This window comes from Cucumis sativus, chromosome 6, assembly GCF_000004075.3.
Source record: "Cucumis sativus cultivar 9930 chromosome 6, Cucumber_9930_V3, whole genome shotgun sequence".
Classification (NCBI taxonomy): Eukaryota; Viridiplantae; Streptophyta; class Magnoliopsida; order Cucurbitales; family Cucurbitaceae; genus Cucumis; species Cucumis sativus.
Genome location: NC_026660.2, coordinates 10,722,135 through 10,746,741, shown reverse-complemented (window position 1 = coordinate 10,746,741; position 24,607 = coordinate 10,722,135). Strand labels below are relative to the sequence as shown.

Sequence of the window (24,607 nt, the reverse complement as noted above, 5' to 3'; positions counted from 1 at the left end):
AATTATAAATTTATCAAATTCTATCGATCATAGAAGTCTATCACTATAAATCATGTTGTAAATATTGATCTATTATAAATCATACAATTCTATCAGTGATAGAAGTCTATCAGCCATAGTTTTTCTATATTTACAATTTTTTTAAAATTTTGCTATATCCTTAATAATTATTTGTATAACGTTGGTCAATTATAATTTCTCCATTTTCTGTAAGCTTTCTACAAACATGGTCTATCAAATTGGGCCGATATGTCAATCCAACAGTGAATGTTAGGCCCATTTAAAAAATTAGGAAAAAAGAAAAGTAGAAAATAGGAAGATACGGCGTTCTTACTACTTCCCCTCCGATCGCGAAAGAAGTCATCGTCTATCATTCGCCCCCATCAGTGGCAGCCTTCGGAACGACGGTTTTTTACTCTCCTCAGACCAAATTCACGTTAGTTTGGATCTCTTTTCCTATTTCTTCTTTTGGATTACGTTTTCATGGTTCTTCTTTCATAATCTGATATTGGATGTTAGCGTAATGTTTCAACCATTTTATATATTTTCTGGTTAGTCTACTTCACGATTGTTGTTGCTTTTTATGTATTTCTTCTTGGAATTTTTGGAGATTTGGACTTACATGCTGTTTTACTATTGGATTGGAATACACTATTAACTTTCATCATTTACTCTTTGATTAATTGATCTTTTGATTTTGGTAAGGAAAAAGGAGAAAGGTTATTTCTTGTAATTTTAATATCTATTCTTAATTTCTTGGCTATTTTGTGGAAATGGGTTTTACTTCGTTCTGCCGCAGCTGAATCAGATGTACGTGTGAGAATGGGCTCTTGAAAGTGAAGAATTGTGCACGGGATGTGCATTATAGCTTATTCTTTTTGGTTGCCAATTGGTGTTCTCTCTTGTAATTACCTTTAGATGCTTTGAGGTTTTCTTCTGATTTCATTTATCAATGAAGTATTTCTTTTACTAAAGAAATAATGAAGAATTGTGCACGAGATGTTCTATGGATCTTCTGGGACTGGGGCTAATTAGTAGTGGCTCCTGAACTAATCCTTACCAAAAATTGCGAAATGAATGTAATCTTACTGATTGGGATCTCATCGTTTCGAGATGGCTGATGATCGAGTATTTATATTGTTTTGCTTTCTAGAGTTGTATTAAATTTTTAGTCAGTAGGCAATTTATCGTGTTTTTTAGCTTTAGTAATGTCGGAAACTTCCCAAGTCCTTTGATTTCATGTTTGTTGTATAGATGAAATCAGACTTGTAAGCACCCACTTGCAAATTCAACTGTTCTTCATACGAGGATGGATTTGGAGTTGTAAGTAGCTTCAATGAAATTTTATTAATTTACTATTTGAATTATTTTGCAGGATGACTGAAGCCATTGAACAACCATTTAGGCCTCGTGAAAAACTTATTGAAAGGCAAAAGCTTTTTCAGAGCATTCATAAGCACACATATCTTAAAGGCCCATTGGATAAAGTCACCTCTGTTGCCATTCCAATCGCTTTGGCAGCTTCATCGTTGTATCTTATTGTAAGTTTTCCACTCTCTAATGCAGTTGAAGATTTTCTCCCTTATTTTGAAGAATGTGATATTACTTGTACAGTATTTGTCATTACATATAATGTCTGTCTTACTCTTGTTTCATGCAGGGACGGGGGATCTATAACATGTCACATGGAATTGGGAAGAAAGAATGAGGTTATAGTCTCTTTGCATGTTAATTTCGAAGAGTTTTTATGCTCTGGATCCTTCTTAATTTTGTTATTGAAGTATCTCTGCCTAATAATTGCTTAGTTGCAGACTCAACTACCAATTGATTTGAATATCATTTTCAGATTCTTTGTTGTGTGTATTGGAATTGTTTGTCTCAGATTGTTGTTTTTCTCCTTTTTTGAGAAATTGTGTGGTTGAGTTTGGTTTCCTAAGATTCCTAAAGTTGTGATGCCAATGTATATTGAGATTCTGGAAGCCCAATGGTGGTGAAATAAGAAAATGAGGATTAGCAACATATCAGAATAGTTGTTTCTTTTTCCTTTATAGTTTGGCTCAGATGTTTGCTTAAGTAATAGGCTTTAGGTAATTAGAAGTTATATTATTATTCAATGAACATAGATTTTATAGAGCCCCTAAGTTATTACACAATTGGTCATGAAAGTAAAAAAATCCTTGTTTGATATTGATATTGTTTTTCGTTTTCTATTTTTGGAATTTATATTTGTTTTTTTTTTCAATTTCTTTACTAATGATTTTTGGTGGACAACACATTGTATATATGTATGATGTGTGTGTTTGAGACATTTTAAAAAATAGCAAAATGAATGAAAATATTTACAAAATATAACAAAAGTTTAGATTGGTGGACATTGATAAACTTCTTTAATTGTTTATTAGTGACATTGATAGAAGTCTATCAGCATCACTGATAGAATCTAAAATTTTGTTATATAAATTTCAACTTTTGTCATTTATAATAATTTTCTTATATATATATAAAATGGCTATCAAATGGAGGTGTAACTTGTGAATTATCTTAAATTGTCAAGTTTCTTTTCAGATGTTTGGTCATAGTTTGAGGTTGGGTAAGAGCAGTGGTTTGTTCAGATTTCAAGTGACTGTATTTCTGTTCTCTTTTTTTTCTTAATCTTCTTTTTTAAATCTTGTTAGTTCCACTTGGCTAGTGGTAATGAGTTGATTCAAATTTATATGTTCTTATTTATTTTAAGAAAACCAAAGTTATATAGACTCGATGATTCACCGTTATTCTTACTTTTATTATCGAGAGTTCACATTTTATACTAGTTGAGCTATGTTTAGGTTGATGATAAGTTATACGAATTGATATGTTTATGTTCTTGCTAGGTTGTCATGTCCTCCCTAGATTGTAAATTGTTAAATTTTACATTTTCTTTATTTCCATCTATCCTAGAAGACTCCCAGATTGAGGGAAAAATGAGATTTGCTCCCTTCTTGAAAATGAGGGGTTTTTTTTACCCTTTGGTGACGTCTAGTGGGTGAAATTACCTAGAGGACATCCTTGCACGCATGTTAGATGTCCCATCTCGTTCTTTGCTTTCTCCTCTCACTCTCGTCTAACTCATCGTCTTGCTTCTTTCTTTTTTGTTGTCTTTTTCTCTCACAGTCTCGTTGATAGTGGTTGGTTGGGTGTTTATTTTCAGCAGAAAAAGAGGGAGAATAAAAGAAAAAAAGAAACCCTTTGCCCAAACCCACAACTTTGCATTCCCTTTCAGTTAACTCAAATATAAATGTTTGCTTAATGATTGCATCACAAATAGCGATTTACTGAATTATATTTGATGCTTTAATTAAATGGTGAGAATTTAAATATTTTATCTCCTTATGAAAATTTCAATAAATTTAAATTTGTTTAATGAGAGGTTGGTTTAGATTGCCTTTGAAAAAAATGTTTTTTTAAGAATTGGCTGTCCATCCTCTTTAAAAAGGCATCTTACAGTTGTTAATAATTTTTAACATAACTTAATAATTCATAACATATATACCTCTGGATCAACCTATAACTTAATAATTAATAATTCATAACATATATACCTCTTGATCAAGAGATCACAAAATTTAGTCTCTTACACATTACATTGAAGTTCTAAAAAATGTACAATTACTTAGATTACAATCACACAAGAGTAAACGTGTTTCATGATTATATGATTGAAAGAATTTCAATTCTTTTAAACTACATAAATAAAAGTATATTAGGTTATATGATATGAAATTCAACGTGGAAAAGATTATGCTATATTTTATATATTTTAGTTTAAATATTATAATGTTAAATCTATCTAGCTACTGAGGTATATTTTGACTTCTTATTTTGTTGTGCGACTCAAATTACAACATATAATTTTGGGTGGTTTAAAAAATTGTTTGAATTGCAACTTCTAGAAAAACGTAACTGGAATTTTGTTGCTCTACTTTTAATACCCATCATGTGATCTACTCAGAAAATTAATGTCAAAGCTACATATATTATATTAATCTCAAAATACAAAATATATATATATATATATATATGTATATATATATATATAATATGAACCAAAGTGTTTATAAAATATTAATTTCAAAGATAAAAATGTGATATTTTATAATCCTATTTTCATTTGTTTTTCATTTAAAATAATTTTTGATAGAGACTATGGCTAGAATCCAAAATTTTTCATATAATAATATTTTGATTATTTTATTAAATATGATTGAGTTGAATATTATCAAAGCGGTGGAGTTTGGTTTTCAAAAATAATAAAAATAACTTCACAATGAGTGTGATATTTGGGATGGATTTCATATACAAATCACATTTTCAGTCTTGATATATATTCTTCTAAATGAAATATTTTCTACCTTTAAATATATACAATTTTGATCTTCTACTTTGAATTTCGATTTCATTTGAGTCACTCTACTTCTAAAATGTTCGTCTTGGTTTCTCATTTGAACTTTCAAGAAGTCACAATTTTTATCTATTGAAAATGAAAATGAGAAAAACAATTTTTTTTTTTAAATTGTAAGGACAAAAAGATGAACATAGAATGAAAACTAATGGAAAGTAAAAGGACGAGAACGAAGTCAAAGTGATCGAAATAATATTTGAATACACTTTCTATATTTATTCTTCATAATTTTCTCAAAATTAAAGAAAAGAAATCAAATAATATATAGAAAGCATTTGGAAATTCGAGACCCTGAATTCTTGCCATCAAGATATTGTTTTCTAATTTCCAAATTAAGATAAAATTGGATAATGAAGTCATGTCTTACGTTATCTCATTAATAATAATAATAATAATAATAAAAAGAAAATCAATCAACAAATCTCATACATAAACAGAATTATTAGAAACAATAATAATAATAATTGTCATATGTTCATAAACTCTTAACTTAATTATTATTTTACACATGCTTCCATGCTTTTTTCCCTTTGCTGCATGGTTTTTATATTAAAAAAATTAGTTACAAAGTCAAATTAAGTTTATATTAAATATCATATCCATCAAATATTTTATATTACTAATTTTATTCTATGTACTCCATAGTATTGTTACTCTAATTTCCATGATTAAAAATTTTAAAGTAAAGAAATAAAATATACAATAAAAAAACTAACAAAAACTTTCGTCAAGGCGAGCTTAGTTTCACTCATTTTCGGATCTATTAAAGGACCAGGGACACAGACCCCTCTCACATTCCTAATTTTTGTGTTTTAATATTAATTTTGAAGTGTTAAATTACAATATATATTAAAAATACAAATTTTATTATATTCTATATTTGGTATAATGCATGTATCTCCTTTAAAATTTTAAGGTCTTGAATACAAACTTCATCTACTGTACCTTTATAATCCTAGATTCAAATTCTATTCTTTATTTTTGCGTGCGTGTGTAAAAAATTTCGTCAATAAAACTTTTAAATCCACGGTTGTCTCACATCTTAGAGATGGTAGAAAATTTGAAACCGCAATTTAATTGTTATATTAGAAAAAACAGACGTGTTATGAAAGGAAAAAAAATCCATTTTCAGGCAGACAAATAAAATGTAGGCTTTGACCAAAAGTTCAATAAATGAATAAGCCGAAAAGGTTTAAATAAAATAAAATAAAATAAGCCAAAAAGGTTCTTTACAAAATAAAAAATTGACCGAAAAGGTGGAAGGATCTAAGATTTTAAGCTTTTGGGAAAAAGGACCAATCAATCTGATCAAAAGTTTTCTTCATGAATTAGTTCTTAAGTTTATGCCTAACCATTTATGACTTATTTGATATTTTCCAATACATACAAAGCTTTAATAAGATACAAGTTTTAATTTTATATCAAATATATTAATGATTATCTTTTTTATAAAAAATTATTCAAAGGTAAAGTACTATTAGGTACATTCTAAAAACTTAATTAACCAAACAAACCTAAAATTTGGTATTTAGTACATATTTACAATTATCTTACGCACACGGCAGTGTACAATCCAATGATAAATGTCAAATGTTTAAATAGAAAAAGAATCATGTACTCTATTATAAAGGTTTGATCAAGTAATTCAAATCACATAACTTTATATAAACGAAAGGTGTATAACGAGTTATACAATTATTTATCAAAACAATATTTTTCAAGAATATATATATATATATATATATATATATATATATATATATATATATATACTTGAATCATAGAGTGAAAATGGTTATATATAAGAAAATTTCATTTTTTGCGTATCACGTCATGGATTTTTCAATTTCTTAAAGATGGATAGATGAGGTAGAAGCTGTCAAAATATGAACGTGAAACGGAGAGCAAATGAGTATAAATTGTTTATGAGAAGGCAGCAAAGCAATTTTGTTACGTGAGTGACACGTAAGCCCATGCATGTACATGCATGCACATATAGATATCTACACCAATAATATTACAACAACTCATTTCGTCCTTCTAGAAGTCCACCTCACCAAACTGACCAACATTAAAAAAGTCAAAGTTGGCCAGTCGTATAATCTCGTAAATCGATTTCTGTATAAATAGAAGCATTATTAGTTCATGAACGATAAATAACTATCACCACTCACTAATTTTCTCTTTCAAGGTTGTAATACAGAGAGAGAGAGAGAGAGAGAGAGGGAGAGAGGGAGAGAGGGAGTGTTCAAATTCAAACTAAGAACCCCACTTAGAAAAATAATTAATGAGATCGGAGGTTCACGTGATAATTAGCTAGATCAATAAAATGGCATCGGCGTTCACCGGAGATGAGTTTCTACGGCAGACGAGTAGCAGGAGCTGGAGGTCGTCGGCGGCGAGTATGAGGGAGATATGGAATGCGCCGACGGAGGTGTTTGAGCGGAGTAGCAGGAGAGAGACGGCAGCGGAGGAGGAGGAGGAGCTGAAATGGGCGGCGATTGAGAGGCTGCCGACGTATGAAAGGGTGAGAAAAGGGATGTTGAAGCATGTGAGAAGCGGGGGGAAAGTTGTTCATGAAGAAGTTGACGTTACAAAGATTGGAAATGAGGATAAAAAGCTGTTGATTAACAATATTCTCAAGGTTGTTGAGGAAGATAATGAAAGATTTCTCGCCCGAATTCGGGCTAGAACTGACAGGTATACATACGTTCGTTCCTATTCAGTACAGTTTCTCCAATGATTTTTGGAACATACTTTGTGTGTTCGAATTTTAGTATAGTTTCTTCTTTCTTGAATGATTTTAGATAATCATAATGGATATTATTCTTGTTTGTTCGTATTTAGTATGGTTTCTTGAATAATTTTTAGATGGTTGTAAGGATCATCATCTTTTGTATATATATACTTTTAAAAAGATTACGGTTCCCATGGTTTATTATTCGGTTTTAGTTTATTTTTTCTTTTTAAAAATAAGTTTATAAATGTTATTTTTATCGATGAGTTTCTTTTTTTTTTTACTCCGTTCTAAATTTGAAAAAAAATGACATTTCTAAAAAAAATCTTTACAAAATAGAGTAAAATTTTAAATTTTATTGAATTGTTACATACAGAGGTAGACTTCTATGGACATTTAGCCATATTTATCATAGATATAACATGAAATTTTGGTGTAAGTTATAAATATTTTCAGTAGTTTTATCATTATTATAATAATTTCTCAAAAAATCTTGATGTTTATTTTTTAAAAAAAGTGTTCACTTATAACGGTATCTAACAAAAATATCATAAATAGAAAATTAAGAGTGAAATTATTAATACTTCTAAGGTATAGGTCTGTTCGGTGAAATTGCTTTGAATATAATTTTAGATGATAGTTTTATTTTTAAAAAATTATGATGAAAAAAACTAGTTTAAAATTTGAGTTGTAGTAATGTTCTTGGATTGAACAGTGTGATTTAATAACATAAATATATTAGGATATATGTCTAATATTTTTATGATTAATCTTGATAGTTATTTTAATTAAGAAAAAAATATTTAAGGGATGGGAAAACAATGTGACTGCCTATTTTTTACATCATTAAATCTATAAGGGAACTTATAAATTGTATCTCTATTTTATATCAAAAGATTATTAGGAGAAGGTAGATTTTGAACTTATAAATATATAAGCAATTGAACAAACACACATTTATAAAATGTTAAAAATAAAATTGTGAATTTTAATTTTAAAAATTATAATATAGTCTCTATTATTTGATAAATCTTCATGAATAGTCCTTATGGTTGGATAAAATTCTTGTAAATAGTTCATGTTGAATAAACTGTTTTGTGAAGGTGATTAAATTCTAACTTTCTTCCAATTATATGGACCAAAATTTCAAATTTAACCGAGATGGTAACTAAATAGAGAACAGACTTGTTGCAATTGAACATTTTACTCCCACATATCTTGATCTCTTTGAACTTGTTGCTTTGGGAATGATCTGTTTGGTCGGTGAGAAAGATGCAAAGTTAGTAAATATCATATTGATCTTGACAGGGTAGGAGTTGAAATTCCCAAAATTGAAATAAGATATGAGAAATTGTCCATTGAAGGTAATGCACATGTTGGAGGCAGAGCACTTCCAACACTCCTCAACTCCACCATGAATGCAATAGAGGTGCTTATAAAACTGTTCTTTCTTTCATTTATGTTCATCTGCATTTGAGTTTTGGAGCCTTTCTGTGATTTTTTGGACTGAGAAAAAAATGTTAAACTAAATAGGCTGTTCTTGGAGCAATGGGGCTCTCTCCATCGAAGAAAAGAGTTGTTAAGATACTCCAAGATGTTAGTGGCATAATAAAGCCCTCAAGGTACCTTCTTTCACCATCCCATTTTGATTTTATAAACTTTCCTGCTTCTAGACTTTCATACGTCTTTGAATCTAAGTCATACCTAATCTAAGATCACATAGTATGACTTAGATTTGTGTTTTGAGTTAAGAAATCAACAATAAAAAAGTGAGGAGGATGGACATAAACAATTGTAAGATGGACTTCTAAAGAAAGTTTATTTAGCATCCTCCTCTAAACGTTAGAAAGATAAAGTGAGATCTCTCTACTTGGTTAGTTTGGAGCGCTAGATAACAAATTAAAAACATTCCAAACTTAAGATTTGGAATGCACAAAAATTTCATGAAGAAAATGACCAAAACAAGTGTCAAAGGAAGTTTATGGAGAAAAAGTATAAGACACTGAAAATTTAAAGGCGAAAGTCTTTGCAGTAATGGAGCTTAGGGACCGTTATAACGATTGGTTTAGGTAGAGCGATCAGGTTACTACGGATCTTAAGTGTAAACTTTGCTTCTCTTATGACTTTTGCTATCTTCTTTCTCTAAGAAGGAAAGTGATTAACTATATGCACACCTTCATTTTGTTGCAACTTATTCTATTGTCAACGTTTTTCAGGATGACATTGCTTCTCGGTCCTCCTAGTTCAGGAAAAACAACACTTCTAAAAGCACTTGCCGGAAAATTAGATGATGATCTAAAGGTCAACCACAACTTCTCTCTGTTTGACCTTTAATGCATCCAATTGTTTCTTCATTCTAACTGACAAATTAAAAGTTTTCAAACAGTTAAGTGGAAAAGTTACATATTGTGGTCATGATCTTGATGAATTCATACCTCAAAGAACCGGTGCTTATATTAGCCAGCATGACCTTCATTACGGTGAAATGACCGTTCGTGAGACATTAGACTTCTCTGGACGCTGTCTCGGAGTTGGAACGAGGTATGACTTGTTAGTTGAATTGTCTAGAAGGGAGAAAGAAGCAGGAATTAAACCAGATCCTGAGATCGATGCATACATGAAAGCCACAGCTATGGCTGGCCAGGAAACTAGTCTGATAACAGATTATGTTCTAAAGGTTTGTCTATTATATACCCTTTTCAGGCATGCTATATCTATACAAATTTAAGACATATTAAAACAATTTCAACTTCGTTCAGATACTTGGTCTTGATATTTGTGCGGATATAATGGTTGGAGATAATATGACAAGAGGCATCTCGGGCGGACAAAAGAAGCGAGTAACTACTGGTGTGTTAGCTATAGATTATGAAATTTATGTTTTGAATTTCTCACTTGGTTTTTATTAGTTTTGAAGAATCTTTATTGTGTGTTAAAATTTAGGGGAAATGTTGGTTGGACCTGCAAAGGCATTTTTCATGGATGAAATTTCAACAGGATTGGACAGTTCTACCACTTTTCAGATTGTTAAGTTTATGAGGCAAATGGTTCACATTATGGACATCAGCATGGTGATATCGCTACTACAACCCGCACCTGAAACATTTAATCTTTTCGATGATATAATCCTTCTTTCTGAAGGTCAGATTGTGTACCAAGGTCCACGTGAGCATATTCTCGAGTTCTTCGAATATGTCGGTTTCAAATGCCCAGAAAGGAAGGGTGTTGCAGACTTTCTGCAGGAAGTTACTTCCAAAAAGGACCAAGAGCAATATTGGAGTAGGAAAAACCAGCCTTACCATTACATCTCTGTGTCAGATTTCGTCCAAGCATTTACTTCTTTTCATGTAGCCCAACACCTCATAGAAGATCTTAGAGTTCCTTTTGATAAATCTAGAACTCATCCTGCTGCATTAGTAACAAAAAAGTATGGTCTTTCCAATTGGGCACTCTTCAAGGCTTGCTTCTCAAGGGAATGGTTATTGATGAAAAGAAACTCTTTCATTTACATTTTTAAGACTTGTCAGATCACAGTCATGGCTACAATTACATTCACAGTGTTCTTAAGAACAGAGATGAAACCGGGTTCAATCCAAGAGAGTGGGAAGTTTTGGGGAGCCTTGTTTTTCAGTCTTTTAAATGTCATGTTCAATGGAACAATGGAAATGGCAATGACAGTTTTTAGGCTTCCTGTGTTCTATAAACAAAGAGATTTCTTTTTCTATCCAGCGTGGGCTTTTGGCTTACCCATTTGGCTACTGAAGATTCCCATCTCATTAGTGGAATCGACGATCTGGATTGGTCTTACATACTACACAATCGGTTATGCACCTGCCGCCAGTAGGTAAGAAAAACAACAAAGTAAAATTAATCATAGAGCAACAAGATCAAAACGAGTTATGAATGATGCTTAAATTCTACCATCACTTCCAACATTTCAGGTTCTTCAAACAGCTGCTGGCCTTCATTGGAATCCATCAAATGGCTTTGGGTCTATTTCGCTTCATTGCAGCCCTCGGAAGAGCAGAGGTTGTTGTAAACACGCTCGGTACCTTCACTTTGCAGATGGTGTTTGTGCTTGGTGGCTTCATCGTCTCCAAAAGTAAAAGAATCAATCTGATAACCATCCTCTTTTCACTATCTTATATTAGATAAAATACATTCAAATACATCTAATAATAATATGTAATTGCTACCTTTCTTTATGTAGATGACATCAAACCATGGCTAAAATGGGCCTACTACATTTCTCCTATGATGTATGGACAAAATGCCATCGCCATCAACGAGTTTCTGGACAAGAGATGGAGTGCTGTAAGTTCCTATTAAACATCTATTGAACATCAGAACATTCAAAATTTGAAACTTAAAAATTCAAAGAATTTCATCCTTCATGCTTACCATCTTTCTTTGGCTCAGCCAATTCTCAACTCGACAGTAGGAAAGATCCTTCTAAAGGAAAGAGGCTTGTTTACTGATGAATATTGGTTCTGGATTTGTATTGGAGCACTTTTTGGTTTTTCTCTTCTTTTCAATCTTCTTTTCATCGCCGCCCTCACCTTTTTGAATCGTAAGTCAATACTACAAACTCATCTTTCTTTTCTTTTGAATTGAATTTTTTTATTGACCTTTTGCTTTCTTCTTGGTTCAAGCTTTTGGTGATAACAAAGTTGTGATATCAGAGGACAACTCAGAAAGTAACTCTAAGAAACAACTGACGTCGAGTTTAACCGGAAATAAAAGATCAGGTGTTGGTGTGGCAAATAATCGTACTAACCGAGGAATGGTTTTGCCGTTTCAACCTCTTTCTTTAGCTTTTAACAATGTGAACTATTATGTTGACATGCCTCCAGTAAGTACCTTTATTTTAGAACCTACAATTATATCTCTCTCTACATATCTTATAGTTGCAGCATATGTTTGAGACAAAAAAAAATCCAACTCATTGAATTTTGTGTACCTTTATTAGGAAATGAAGAGCCAAGGGGTTGATGAAAGACGACTACAACTGTTGAGGGACGTTAGTGGCGCTTTTAGGCCCGGTGTTCTTACAGCATTAGTTGGTGTAAGTGGTGCTGGAAAGACCACCTTGATGGATGTATTAGCAGGAAGAAAAACTGGTGGCTATATTGAAGGAAGTATAACAATTTCTGGATACCCAAAGAACCAAACTACATTTACTCGAGTTAGTGGCTATTGTGAACAGAATGACATCCATTCACCATATGTCACAGTATACGAGTCCTTATTATACTCTGCCTGGTTGCGTCTTCCATCTGATGTAAAAACGGAAACACGAAAGGTATGATTCGTACACACTAGATTCTAAAATGCTTTTAGAGAATGCAACAACTGATGATGTTACTAAAATTTTTATTGATGATCTATGCAGATGTTTGTCGAGGAAGTGATGGAGTTGGTTGAGATTAATCCATTGAGAAATGCTCTAGTTGGACTTCCTGGAGTGAACGGTCTTTCAACTGAACAAAGAAAGAGGCTCACAATCGCTGTTGAGTTAGTTGCCAATCCTTCTATCATCTTTATGGACGAACCAACATCAGGCCTAGATGCAAGAGCTGCTGCTATTGTAATGCGCACGGTAAGAAACACAGTTGACACGGGACGAACAGTTGTCTGCACAATTCACCAACCAAGTATTGATATCTTTGAAGCATTTGATGAGGTATTTAAGTTCATTGACATAGTTTCAACCTTAAGGTGTGAGTGAAGCGTGATCTTCATAAATTGATTTTTTCTTTGTTGTCACTTGTAGCTCTTGCTAATGAAAAGGGGAGGACAAGTGATTTATGCAGGACCACTTGGTCGCCATTCTCACCTACTAATCGAATACTTTGAGGTATGGTTGGTCATCGAATCATATTTACATACTTGATTCTTACACATTTATATTCACGTTTAGCACGATCAGATTATAATAGATTTGTCTATTAATACTTCCCACATGAGTACTTTTGCAGGCCATTCAAGGGGTTCCAAAAATTAAAGAGGGCTACAATCCTGCTACATGGATGCTCGAGGTGAGCTCTGCCACTGTAGAAGCTCAACTTGATGTCGATTTTGCAGAAATATATGCAAACTCCAATCTCTACCAGTAAGTGAAATTATGATGCAACTCATTTCCCCATGAAACTTCTTATCCTCCAGTAAATGCGTGAATTGATTTTTTTTTTCTTGGGTGAATTTTTTCCTTCATTCCTCAGGACAAATCAGATCCTCATAAAAGAACTAAGCACTCCACAAGAAGAGTCCAATGATCTTTATTTCCCTACAAAATATTCCCAAGGCTTCATAACTCAGTGCAAGGCTTGCTTCTGGAAACAACACTGGTCGTATTGGAGAAACTCGCGGTACAATGCAATCCGATTCTTCATGACTATCATTATCGGCATTTTGTTTGGTATAATCTTCTGGGGTAAAGGAAACATAATGTAAGTCGAGTTCTTTTATTTTCAACCACATTCTTAATATAATGTTCCTATGAATATGATATCTCCCCTTTTTAATGTTGAAAGAATAATTCAGATGATTTGATGAACTTAAAAGTTTCAACTTGATCTTCATTCTGTTGACAGAGAGAAACAACAAGACCTAATGAATGTTTTAGGAGCTATATACTCTGCAGTTCTCTTCCTTGGAGCTACCAACGCTTCGGCTGCACAAACTGTTGTTTCGATAGAAAGGATGGTATTCTATCGAGAAAGAGCTGCAGGGATGTATTCTGAGTTACCATATGCATTTGCTCAAGTAAGGAGATGAAAATCAATATCAAATTAACAAATTATATCTCTCAATATCATATTTTCCTTTATCAATGTAGAAAAATAACATGTGTGATTGATGAAAATGACTGCTCTGCAGGTGGCCATTGAGACAATATATGTTGCTATCCAAACTATCGTCTATGTGTTGCTTCTATACTCGATGATCGGGTTCGAGTGGAAGGCAGACAAGTTCTTCTATTTCTACTATTTTGTATTCATGTGCTTCACTTACTTCTCTATGTACGGGATGATGGTTGTTGCCCTCACTCCAGGCCCTCAAGTTGCTGCAGTTATTATGTCATTTTTTCTCAACTTCTGGAACTTGTTCTCTGGTTTCCTCATCCCCAGGATGGTACGTGATCCCAAACCTTGATACAAGTTTTTTAGAGAATCAGAACCTTAACTTGGAAATAAAGTAAATAAGTTTGATCCTCAAAATTGAAAATGTAATCTTAATTGAAAGTTTAACTCTTAAATTGCTTGCAGCTAATTCCTGTGTGGTGGAGATGGTATTATTGGGCTTCACCAGTTGCTTGGACAATCTATGGCATTTTCGCATCACAAATAGGAGACAAAACCAACTTCATAGAGATTCCTGGTTCGGAACCGATGCGAGTAAATGAATTCCTCAAGGAAAATTTGGGTTTTGATCATGACTTTCTAGTCCCACTTGTTATCGGCCACCTCGGTTGGGTTCTTCTTTTCTTATTCGTGTTTGCATACGGCATTAAATTCCTCAACTTTCAACGAAGATGAGAAACTCGATCACAAAACTATTAGGAGTTGCATAATCAAATTTAAACAATAGCTCAATTGTTGTGTGTATAAATTATTTATTCATTCAAAATGTGCAATCATTTTTAGTAGAAACTTGGGATGTTCTTCATGAAAGTTGTTAAAAGTTTTATATAAGTGCACAAAAGATTCAGTCTAAAATCCTTACAATTTCTGACTCTCTCTCTCTCCCCCCCATTTAAAGTGTGCAATGATACATGAAAGAAACACGTATAGTATAGTATAGTGGAGCTGATACAATCAGAAGAAAATAGAATTATCCAAGGAAACTATAAGCATGGGATAATTTTTTGATATACAACTAGCATTTCAAATCAGATCAATGATGGCAAGAAGCCAATGTGAATTCATTCCCCTAACTTAATCCAGGTGAACTCTTCTCTGTTACCAAGCTCTTGACAAAAAATTGTGTTCCCACCAACAAAAAGAAAAAATAAAAGACTACAGAAACTAGTTTAGTTGACCCAAATACAAAACTAAGATGACGGTCGTGGGTTTGGGTACCTTAACCAACACCAATGCGTGAGACTTTCTATACAAAACTAACTCTTAGTAAACACTAACACTGAAGAGATGCATGCACAATGGCTTGGATTTCTTTCTTGCTTCTCACCACAGATCTCTTCTTGGTCTCAAAGTCGAGTTTATCCAAGTCCTCGACGAGGCCTAAGTAGCCATAACGTACACTCTCCAATGTGTTTGCTCCTGTTGCTTTATGCATATCCACGTTGCTGTCAACGAGACATCTCAAATTGATTTTATGGAACTCGTCCCTGCCGTGACTCTTATCTGCAAAGTTGTTGTGTAGTCTTTCTGCTTCTTGCAACCCATAAAACATCGCACCAAAAGTTACAACCATAATACTCTGGTTTACAGCTTTACCACGTACCACTTTGAACTTCCCTCCACAACCCATTGCTGCTCATTTTGTTTCGGGTCAAACTCATACTATGGTGAAACCAAAAGACTAAACAACCAATAACGCTTTTAACTTTTATCGAATAAATTAACAAAGGTAAACATGCATAATTCACCCGAGTTGGTGAAGACTAATCTAACAGGACTGTAGTAACCAAAGCAAAAGAAAAAAGACTGTTAAATTGAATATTTAGTCCGTATGATTTAGAGAGTTAGAATTTAGTTTCTATGATTTGATAAAACTTTTTGAAATAATCTTTGCAAGACTATTCTATCAAAGTATAAGGACTGTTTATAAGGTTTTATCAAAACTAAAGTACAAAATTCTAACTTTTAAAAGCAATAATTTTTTCTAAATTATAAAGATCAAATTTTCAATTTAACCGAAAAGAGTTACATGCATATACTTTGAGTACTTTAAAAATCAAACTCTTATGTGAGTCCACTGTAGTAACGTAGATCCACATAGCAAACCTAGAACTAGAATTTAGTCCACTGACCAATTCCGTTAAATTTAACTGCAATATTTAACCGATATTTACCGTTACTTAGATTTTGGAATTCACATGAGTATTTATGAATTTTTTCTAAAAATAAAATAAAATAATATAGTTTGCAAAATAGGGAAGACAAAGAGGTGTGAGTTGTAAGTATCTCAAAGAAAAAACCATCTATATAATTGATTGATTCCAGCTCCGATAACATAAAAACAACCAAGGGAGCACTATTTTAAAAATATATTGAGCATGTCTATAAACCACATCTTTGGTCAACTTGAGAAGACGACTTGAACTCTTGAATGATGTGCCATCAACATGCAACTTGAAAATTAGATGGAAAGACGGGGCAATTCATAGTTACAGCAAAGACAGGGTTTACCTCTTACAGCAGCCTCAAGCTTCTCACAGCTTATGGCTACCCCTTCATATCGTTTATCAATTGCAATAGAACTATTATGAATGATAAGAACGGAGGGCCATATAATGAGATCCTCCTTCAAAGCAAGTACTTCTACAGGAGGTAATATCATTCGTACCCATAGACCATTTGGCGCTATTTCACTGCTCCATCCCATGAGCCAACAAAGTGCTTTATGAAGACCCAAGTGTTCTGCCCTAGATCCTTCCAGCGTCCGAGAGGCATGTTGTGGTAAGCTTAGTGCATCTACAAACTCCTTGGACTTGCTGATAAAAATGCGAGTAAATTTAGCAAGCAATATATATACAGAAACCTGAAACATGTGCACCAAGATAAAGAGGCTTTGCCAAAATAAATGGCAATCCATGAAAAACGTCTTGCATACTAGAATATATGAACCTCAAATTATTCATTCATTACAAACTTAAGAAGAGGTGGAATACTAGAGCATCGGTTGAACTTCATAAATATCTTCTAAAGAAGATATGAAAACAACAATACAAGGCAAGAAATTATGTAGTCACGGGAGTGTAGAAGAAAACTCAGACTAAAGTCTTGATTCCAAGAAACTTTTTAGCATGCATTACACTCGTTCTCTTTGAAAACACAATTAAACATGGTCTAAATTTCTATGATTTCTCAATTGAAAATCAAAACAAAGTTCAAAGATAACTCTTTCACTGATCATTTGAAATGAACAAGAGACTGATTCCAAAAAGCCTAAACCAGCTCCACGGAGTCCCATCAATTTCATTTCAAAATGAAGCTTCATTAAAAAAAAATTAATAAAATATATGAAAGGAGAGAAATATGTAAATAGTAGTTGAATACAAAAGTCTTCCTCAATTCAAACTTACATCAGAGAAGTTCATAATAATAGAAAATGTTTCTATAATTATCATCTAACGGTAAGGAGTGGAGTTGTGAACTTTTGGGACCCATATTGTAGGGAGTTAAAAAAACAAGGCATAAAATTGACATTTCTTAATCATGGGATCAAAAAATTTCTTGGGGAAACTTCGACTTCCTTTCCCAACTCCTCGTGCAAGGTGTGGAGTAGAGTTGTACTCCTAGATCCTATACTTCACCTAACTCTTTGGGTGACTTCATTCCTCTCAACTTCTTAACCAAAGCAACACCTAAATTTATTATATATCTATCCGGACAAACCTAGGATCGCCAAATCCAGCATTTCCCTAAACTAACTACTATCAACGGATCAAAAGCATTTTCCAATTCACACGCTTGAATAGTTTTGACCTTGTGAAAGATATTAAACATGATTTTTAATATGAACATTGAGAGTAGTGTTTATATGAATTACTTTTTCTTTAAACAGTCACACAAAAAAAAAAGGCATTTTCCAAGTGTTTTCTATACAAGTATCTAAAATGTTCCATATTGTTGTTAAATTGTTTCTAATTGGCTAGACGCATATTTCCCCATTACTAAACTCAACTTACATCCGTCCAAACAACAACGGAGACTGAGACCTCTTATCCTGACTCATTTCTCTAGAGTTCATTGCATTATTTTCACTAAGTAAAACAAAAACTAAGAACCCTAGAAGAAAAGATAATAAAAAAACTAAAAAGAAAACAGTGCAAAGAAAAACAAAAAACAAAAAACAAAATGGTCAGTAAGCAAGATTGAGTTGAAAACAAATACGAAAAACATAAAGAAAGAAAAAAAAACGATTAAAAGTGAATGCAAGGGGACGAAGGGAAAAGAAAAGTTCGATCAGCGAGTGATATTGATCGGAGAAGAAGGAGTGGGTCTGAAAATCGAGAGTTATGTTGAAGGTAGTGTTAGTGGTTTTGTTGAGATACTGGCATTGGTAATGGTCATCATTGAAGAAGAAGAAGAAGAAGAAGGATTGGTAATGGTCGCCATTGAAGAGGAAGAAGAAGAAGAGATTGTGGCATAACGAGCGAGTATCGAACTTTGCACGATCGTACGATAATGGCACGTGCGACAGAGATCCTCCCCCCACCCTACTCATACTCTAAAAGAGAGTGACGTTTTAAACATTACAAAGTTAAAATGATATTATTTTGTTTTATTTAGGTAATATAAAAATATAGGTTTTTAAAATATATATATATATATAACCTAAAACAAAATCAAAGGGTAAATATTTTCTCAAATTCTCTTTTTTATTGTTTCTGAAAATTATCTTCTTCTTTTTTTCTTAAAAATCTATTTTTCATTTTTTTTTCTAAGGATAATACTAGCATAAGACATTAAGTAGAACAATGGAGACTTCCACGACTTGAACATTACATCTAAAATAAACAACTATACTACTGTCCAATTGATCTCTTAATTAGTAACGTGTTCATTTCTTTATCTATAAATGACTTGTTATTTGAGTTTGAGGTATAGATTATTAGTTTAGGAAGAAAAAAGTAACTCTTGTAGCAAATAAAAATTTTAGAATAGAAAGTTTAGTATAGTTAATTGAATTTTTTTTTATAGCTATTGTCCAAACCGCTCGTAAATAGTAAATCAATTATTGTTGTTGTTATTATTATTATTTTGAGATGTAACACTACAATAATGTAATTCGTACAATGCATCACAACAACTATTGTCATGCAATAGTTAACAGTTGGTTGGGATCCATTAATATTGATCATAGTAATCAATATCTAACTTATTGATCAATTTGGTATAAAATTATCATTTGTTATCAAATTATAACATCCAATTAAATTCATTAGTATTGATTTCTGCTATATATGAAGCAAAACAAACTTTTAATTAATATTTAATGTATATACATTAACACTGGCTCAATTTATAGAAAGTAAAGATTGAATATTTCAATTTCAATGTTGCATTATATTTATTTATTTATTTTTGTCTTCCTTGGGTTGGTGGGGTGAGATCGATGTGGTAATAAGCATTTTTTTTTATCTAAGATGATTCAATAACTCACCATAAAAAGTTAAATAATGCTCAAATGTTGAAAAAATTGATATGATATCTCAAGTTTTTTTTAAACAATTTTTACATAGTCTATCCTTTTATAGACAAACAATTTAAATCATAATGTTTATTCATTATTTTGATATTTAAATACTTCAATATAATTCAATTAACATATACTTTTATTATCAATTAATGTTATAAAAAAACAATAATAAATTTCACATGCATGACAAATTATATCTAAATTCAATAAATTTGTGTTTAAACAATATCTTCTACTCAAAACTTTGTTTATTGGATTTTTGAGGCTCAACGGCATTATACCGATCTTTGATTTTATCTTTATGTTTCTTTCCTTGGCTCGCAAAAATTATGTTAATTCAAGATTTTACTCGATGATTGTATATATATATCTAAGGATATTTTCAAAACTATTTACCAACAATTTTTTTCTACTCAATTTAAGTTTTTCATTATATTTTAAATAGTTTCATTTTATTTTCGATCCATAACATTTCTTCTAATATTTATTCTATCTATATCTATTTGATCTAGTAAGTATTTAAACATTTTCAAACCTATTAAATATGACATTAAAATTTCTAAAAGCCTATGAACTATAGGAAAAGATGGACTTAAAAATTAAAAAACTTACCGATAATTTATTCTTCTAGTTACTAAAACACCCTTTACAAAACATTTTTTAAAAATGTTAAATTACAAGTTTGATCCATATAATTAATAGAAAGTTAAACTTTAAAAAAGTTGTTTGAAAAGCTAGAACGTAATCCATAGAATCAAAGGAGTGTTCAAGAGTACGAGTAAGAATAAAAATAAAATCGGAAAAACAGTAATAAAAAAAATTTAAAACTATCAATCCATATATAAATATTTTTATTACATTGTATTAAATCTCATCCCGTTAATCTTCCAAACACCCCTTAGTCTCTGTAGTTTTAAAATAAGAGCTTAGTTCTTGTAATTTGATAAAACCTGACAAATAGTTTTGGAGATTGTACCAATACTATATATATATATAAATAAGAAAAAATTATAAAGTATTGAGAATGAATTCAAATTATAAAGCATATAGAGATTAAATTCTTACAATTCTTTCTTCCTAACCATAGAAACCAATTTTGTAATTTGAACTTTTAAAAATTTAAAAGTCAGCAGTAACCTTGTAATTTAAGAGGCAAATGATGGGCCATTGTGGACTTTATTCGAGTTTTTGGGAATTGCAAGCAGCAACGAATCTGCCTGTTCACAAGAGTACTGGAAGTCTTTAACCATTTAGATTTAAATTGAAAATAATGCACGAATCACAATGCCTAAAATCCACAAATAAATTTACAAAAAGAATCACCAATCAAATATATATATATATATATATTGTATAAGTTCCTATATTTTAAATTATTATTTACAGAGATTTGGCTAATCTACTTGTAACTATTATTTAGAACTTTAATTTAAAGTTTCAACAAGTTACACAATTGTCCATATTTGTAGATTTTATATTAACATAAGTATTAAAATGTCATTAATATAAGTAAAAAATAATAATAAATATGTTTATTTATTTTAAATTATATATTTTTTTTCGATTTTTTTTGTTTTTATATTTTTTCTAAATTTAAAACCTCACCATTTCCATATTTCAAATAAATACGTCTTAAGATGTAAAAATATTTTATGTGACATAAGCAAAAGGGCTAAAATTCATAAGTTTGTGAGAAACGGATCCAATAATGGAGGTGATTCCGAAGAAGTTCGAACAAAAGTCTCTTATTTGTATATATACTTTATGAAATTTATTTAAAAAGTATCTAATTGATGTTTATAATTAATTATAAAACTCCTATGTTAGTCCCCACTGCCCTAAAAAATTAAATTGAGGTATGGCAAACAAAATGTAACTAAAAGAAGGTACAAGTCCTTGACTAAATAAACCCCATGCCCTACCACTAAATCAACACGTAAATCAATTTAATAATTAATTTCATTCAAATGTAACATACAAACCCACACACACATATATATACATACCATTCACATCAAAACAAGAACACTTGACCATGACCCCACAGCCCCACATGGATCTAGGGCAAATTTACCTTAAGTTCAAAAGTTGAGTTTCTCAACTTCGATCCAATTTTAAAATAGTATATATAAAACTATTTTAGTATTAACCATATTAACACTATGGTATGATGTTTCAATCTCTCTTTAAACTAAGGTTAAAATGATCGAATTCAACCAAAACTCAAATAATTTTGAAAACTAAAACCAAAACCTACCGTTAGGTGTAAAATCAGGATGGATTGGAAAAACATTCTTAACTCAACCCATCCTTTTGTATTATTTTAGTTAGCAACTCGAATTTAGATTCTAACTCAACCCATAAAATATGGTTTGAGTAGCCGAATTGTATAGTTTTTTTCGTTATAAAAGTTACCTTTAGTTACATAATTTACTTTTTTATTAAATTATATATTAATTCGGATTGGATTGAACAATTTTTCAACCCTCCAACCGAGACTTAATCCAACTCAAAAAAGATTAAATTCTTTTAATCCGATCCTTGTAATATAGATTGGATAGTTTCAATTATTCTTACCCTTATCATAATTAGAAAAACGATTTTCCATTTATTTATTAATGAAGTCCAATGTGATAGTGACAGTTATAAAAATTACTGCAGACTCTTGCACTTCAGCTGGGTCCGACCTCCCATACATGCCCTTGGATTCGTCCAAATGAAAAAGGTTAGACCCATTACATCCCAATTAATGACTTTGTTCCTTGATATTTGATAAAATGAATATCATCATGTAGGAAATTAGTCCAAATTATCACTAGAAAACTCTACTGGTAGCCCTTAAAAAGCATTTAAGGAAAACAGATGAATATAAAGATATCATTATCAACTACTTGGGAAAGTTTGGAGCAAACAAGTAAAGTTGTGCACTCCAGCAATCAGACCTATGAGTAGTAATAAGCCATAAAGTTATTGTTTTTCTAGTTGTGAAACTTAAAAGAACTTCAATCAAACAAGCAGTAGAGTTCTTAAATCTACCATTCCCTAACTTTTCGAACCAAACACTCCTTAAATCACACCAAAACGATTTAATTTATCAAATTTTAGATAGGGTAAAAAACCAACCAAAATCTACATTATTGTGTTGTTAGTCTAATAAATGTAAAGCTATTTGAACTTACAACTTCAACAAATAATAGAAAAGAAAGATTTCAACAAGTCAAAATGAGTTCAGTTCAGTGATAATTGATATGATCTTCTATCTCCATCGTGGAGTACTATAAAAAGAGAAAAGGATTACTTACCTTTTAAACGTTAACAAGTTAGTTAATTCTGAAATCCTAAAATCTTATATTGGATTTTCATGTCCGTTGGTACGGGGGAATATAAGAAAAAGGCAAAGGCCATGTCAAATGGGAACATTTAACTTACATCATCATTTTCTCCACATATAGATTCTAAAAGATAAGCAGAAAAATACATTTTTTCCACTGAAATAAAGTTAATGGACAAAAGGATGCCCACATGGTAGTGACAGAGAGAAAAAGTTGGAGTGGAAAAAATTGAAAGAGCAACAAATTGGAAATATGAAAGCAAAATTTTGGACATGTGAATGTGAATCAAAAGGAAAACCTGTCCGCCCAGTCATGTGCAAAAGCAGAGCTACCCACCATAATTGACCCAAATAACATTTAAACTTATTCCTCCTTTGGGAAAAGATATAAGCACTTTAAAGATATCACAGACTTAAAACATACATTACTAAAATTATATACTTGGGTAACTAAACATATATACTAAAGAAGAATATTTGGATGCACTTATTTCCAACTTACTTAAATGCTAAAGCATAAACTGTGGTACAATAACTTTTTTAAAAAAATTTAATATATATTCTTTTTAAATATTGAAAAAATTAAAGATTTTACCTCCCTTAATGTTTAGACAAATGCTGGTAGAAGTCTATAGTGTGATAGAAACACATACAAGTCTATCAACATCAACAAATAATAGAAATTGGTACAAGTCTACCAAAAATAGACATTGATAGAAGTATACAAGTATATCAATGATAGAAGCTAATAGAAATCTATTAGTGATACAATCAATCTAGAAACTAATACAAGTCTATAAGGAATAAAAGGTCGATAGAAATCTATTAATCTTTTTCTTTTTTACTATTTATGTAAATAGTTTGACATTTTTATATTTTTGAAAAGTTTTCTATATATAATATATTTTTTTTAATTTTGTATTTAAAAAAATGTGCATAGAGATGAGTGTACCCAAATATATCTATACTAAGTGCTAATAGTAGGGGTATCTTTTACTTTTCTAGGGGCGTTATTTTTTAAAACTGTCAATTTAGTTCCTACAAAGGTCATGTGATGGATGAAGTGTTTATGGTATCTGAAGAGCAAGTATAAAAGATACCAACAACTCAATCTTATTGCCTAGATAAAATATGAAGTAAAGGCATGCCTATGAATATTGATTAAAGGAAAACTGCATTTATAATTTCTTTTCTATATATATAAACTAAAAAATTGTAGTCTTCTAAAAAAATGTTTTTTTTTTATAACTAGTTGAATTTTTGGTAAATTAAGCTTATATAAACAAGCTTATCTCTCACTCTTAATTTTCTTCTTTTCACTTACCAATGTTCTCTTAAAAAAAAAAAAAAAAAAAAACTCTGAAATTTAAAAATAAAAAATTATCCTTGTTTTTTAGAATTGGCCGAAGAATTCAATATTTCTACAAGAAAGGTCAAACTCAAAGTCAGAAAATTAGAAGGAAACGAACATAAATTCAAAAAAGAGAGAGAGAGAAATCGTTCTCTAACGAGCCAATAATTTTTCAAACATGAGCAGTTACGAAATAGTCATGAGATGTTTTTGTTGAAAAAATATTTACACACAATAGCCATATTAAAGTCATTTTTAGACTTTAATGATATTTTATCATCTGTGTAATATTTTGTGATTTTTTATTATATTTGTTGGAAAGACCCCTTTTGTGTATACATAATATAGGACTAATAGATC

At 31.2% G+C, this 24,607-nt stretch overlaps 2 protein-coding genes and 1 long non-coding RNA gene across 3 annotated transcripts; 2 read left to right on the top strand and 1 right to left on the bottom strand.

Annotated features, from left to right (window-relative positions):
- Window positions 1-280: 280 nt before the first annotated feature.
- Window positions 281-2,019, top strand: LOC101206541. The gene is made up of 3 exons (XR_969748.2): window positions 281-436; window positions 1,376-1,541; window positions 1,661-2,019. It is a non-coding gene; the product is annotated as an uncharacterized LOC101206541 (long non-coding RNA).
- A 4,748-nt stretch (window positions 2,020-6,767) lies between these two features.
- On the top strand, window positions 6,768-14,911 carry LOC101205282 (pleiotropic drug resistance protein 2). Its single transcript, XM_004145736.3, has 19 exons — window positions 6,768-7,138; window positions 8,484-8,604; window positions 8,709-8,797; window positions 9,392-9,476; window positions 9,562-9,852; window positions 9,935-10,025; window positions 10,119-11,019; window positions 11,117-11,277; window positions 11,386-11,489; window positions 11,595-11,745; window positions 11,828-12,027; window positions 12,145-12,477; window positions 12,568-12,858; window positions 12,949-13,032; window positions 13,154-13,287; window positions 13,397-13,624; window positions 13,769-13,940; window positions 14,055-14,309; window positions 14,444-14,911. The coding sequence occupies exons 1-19, from the start codon at window positions 6,768-6,770 to the stop codon at window positions 14,711-14,713; spliced, it is 4,332 nt and encodes a 1,443-aa protein (XP_004145784.1). The 3' UTR covers window positions 14,714-14,911.
- A 73-nt stretch (window positions 14,912-14,984) lies between these two features.
- LOC105435801 lies at window positions 14,985-18,597 on the bottom strand. The gene is made up of 2 exons (XM_011658756.2): window positions 16,550-18,597; window positions 14,985-15,670 (listed from the first exon to the last, which is right to left on the bottom strand). The coding sequence occupies exons 1-2, from the start codon at window positions 16,953-16,955 to the stop codon at window positions 15,312-15,314; spliced, it is 765 nt and encodes a 254-aa protein (XP_011657058.1). The 5' UTR covers window positions 16,956-18,597; the 3' UTR covers window positions 14,985-15,311.
- Between the last annotated feature and the right edge of the window lie 6,010 nt (window positions 18,598-24,607).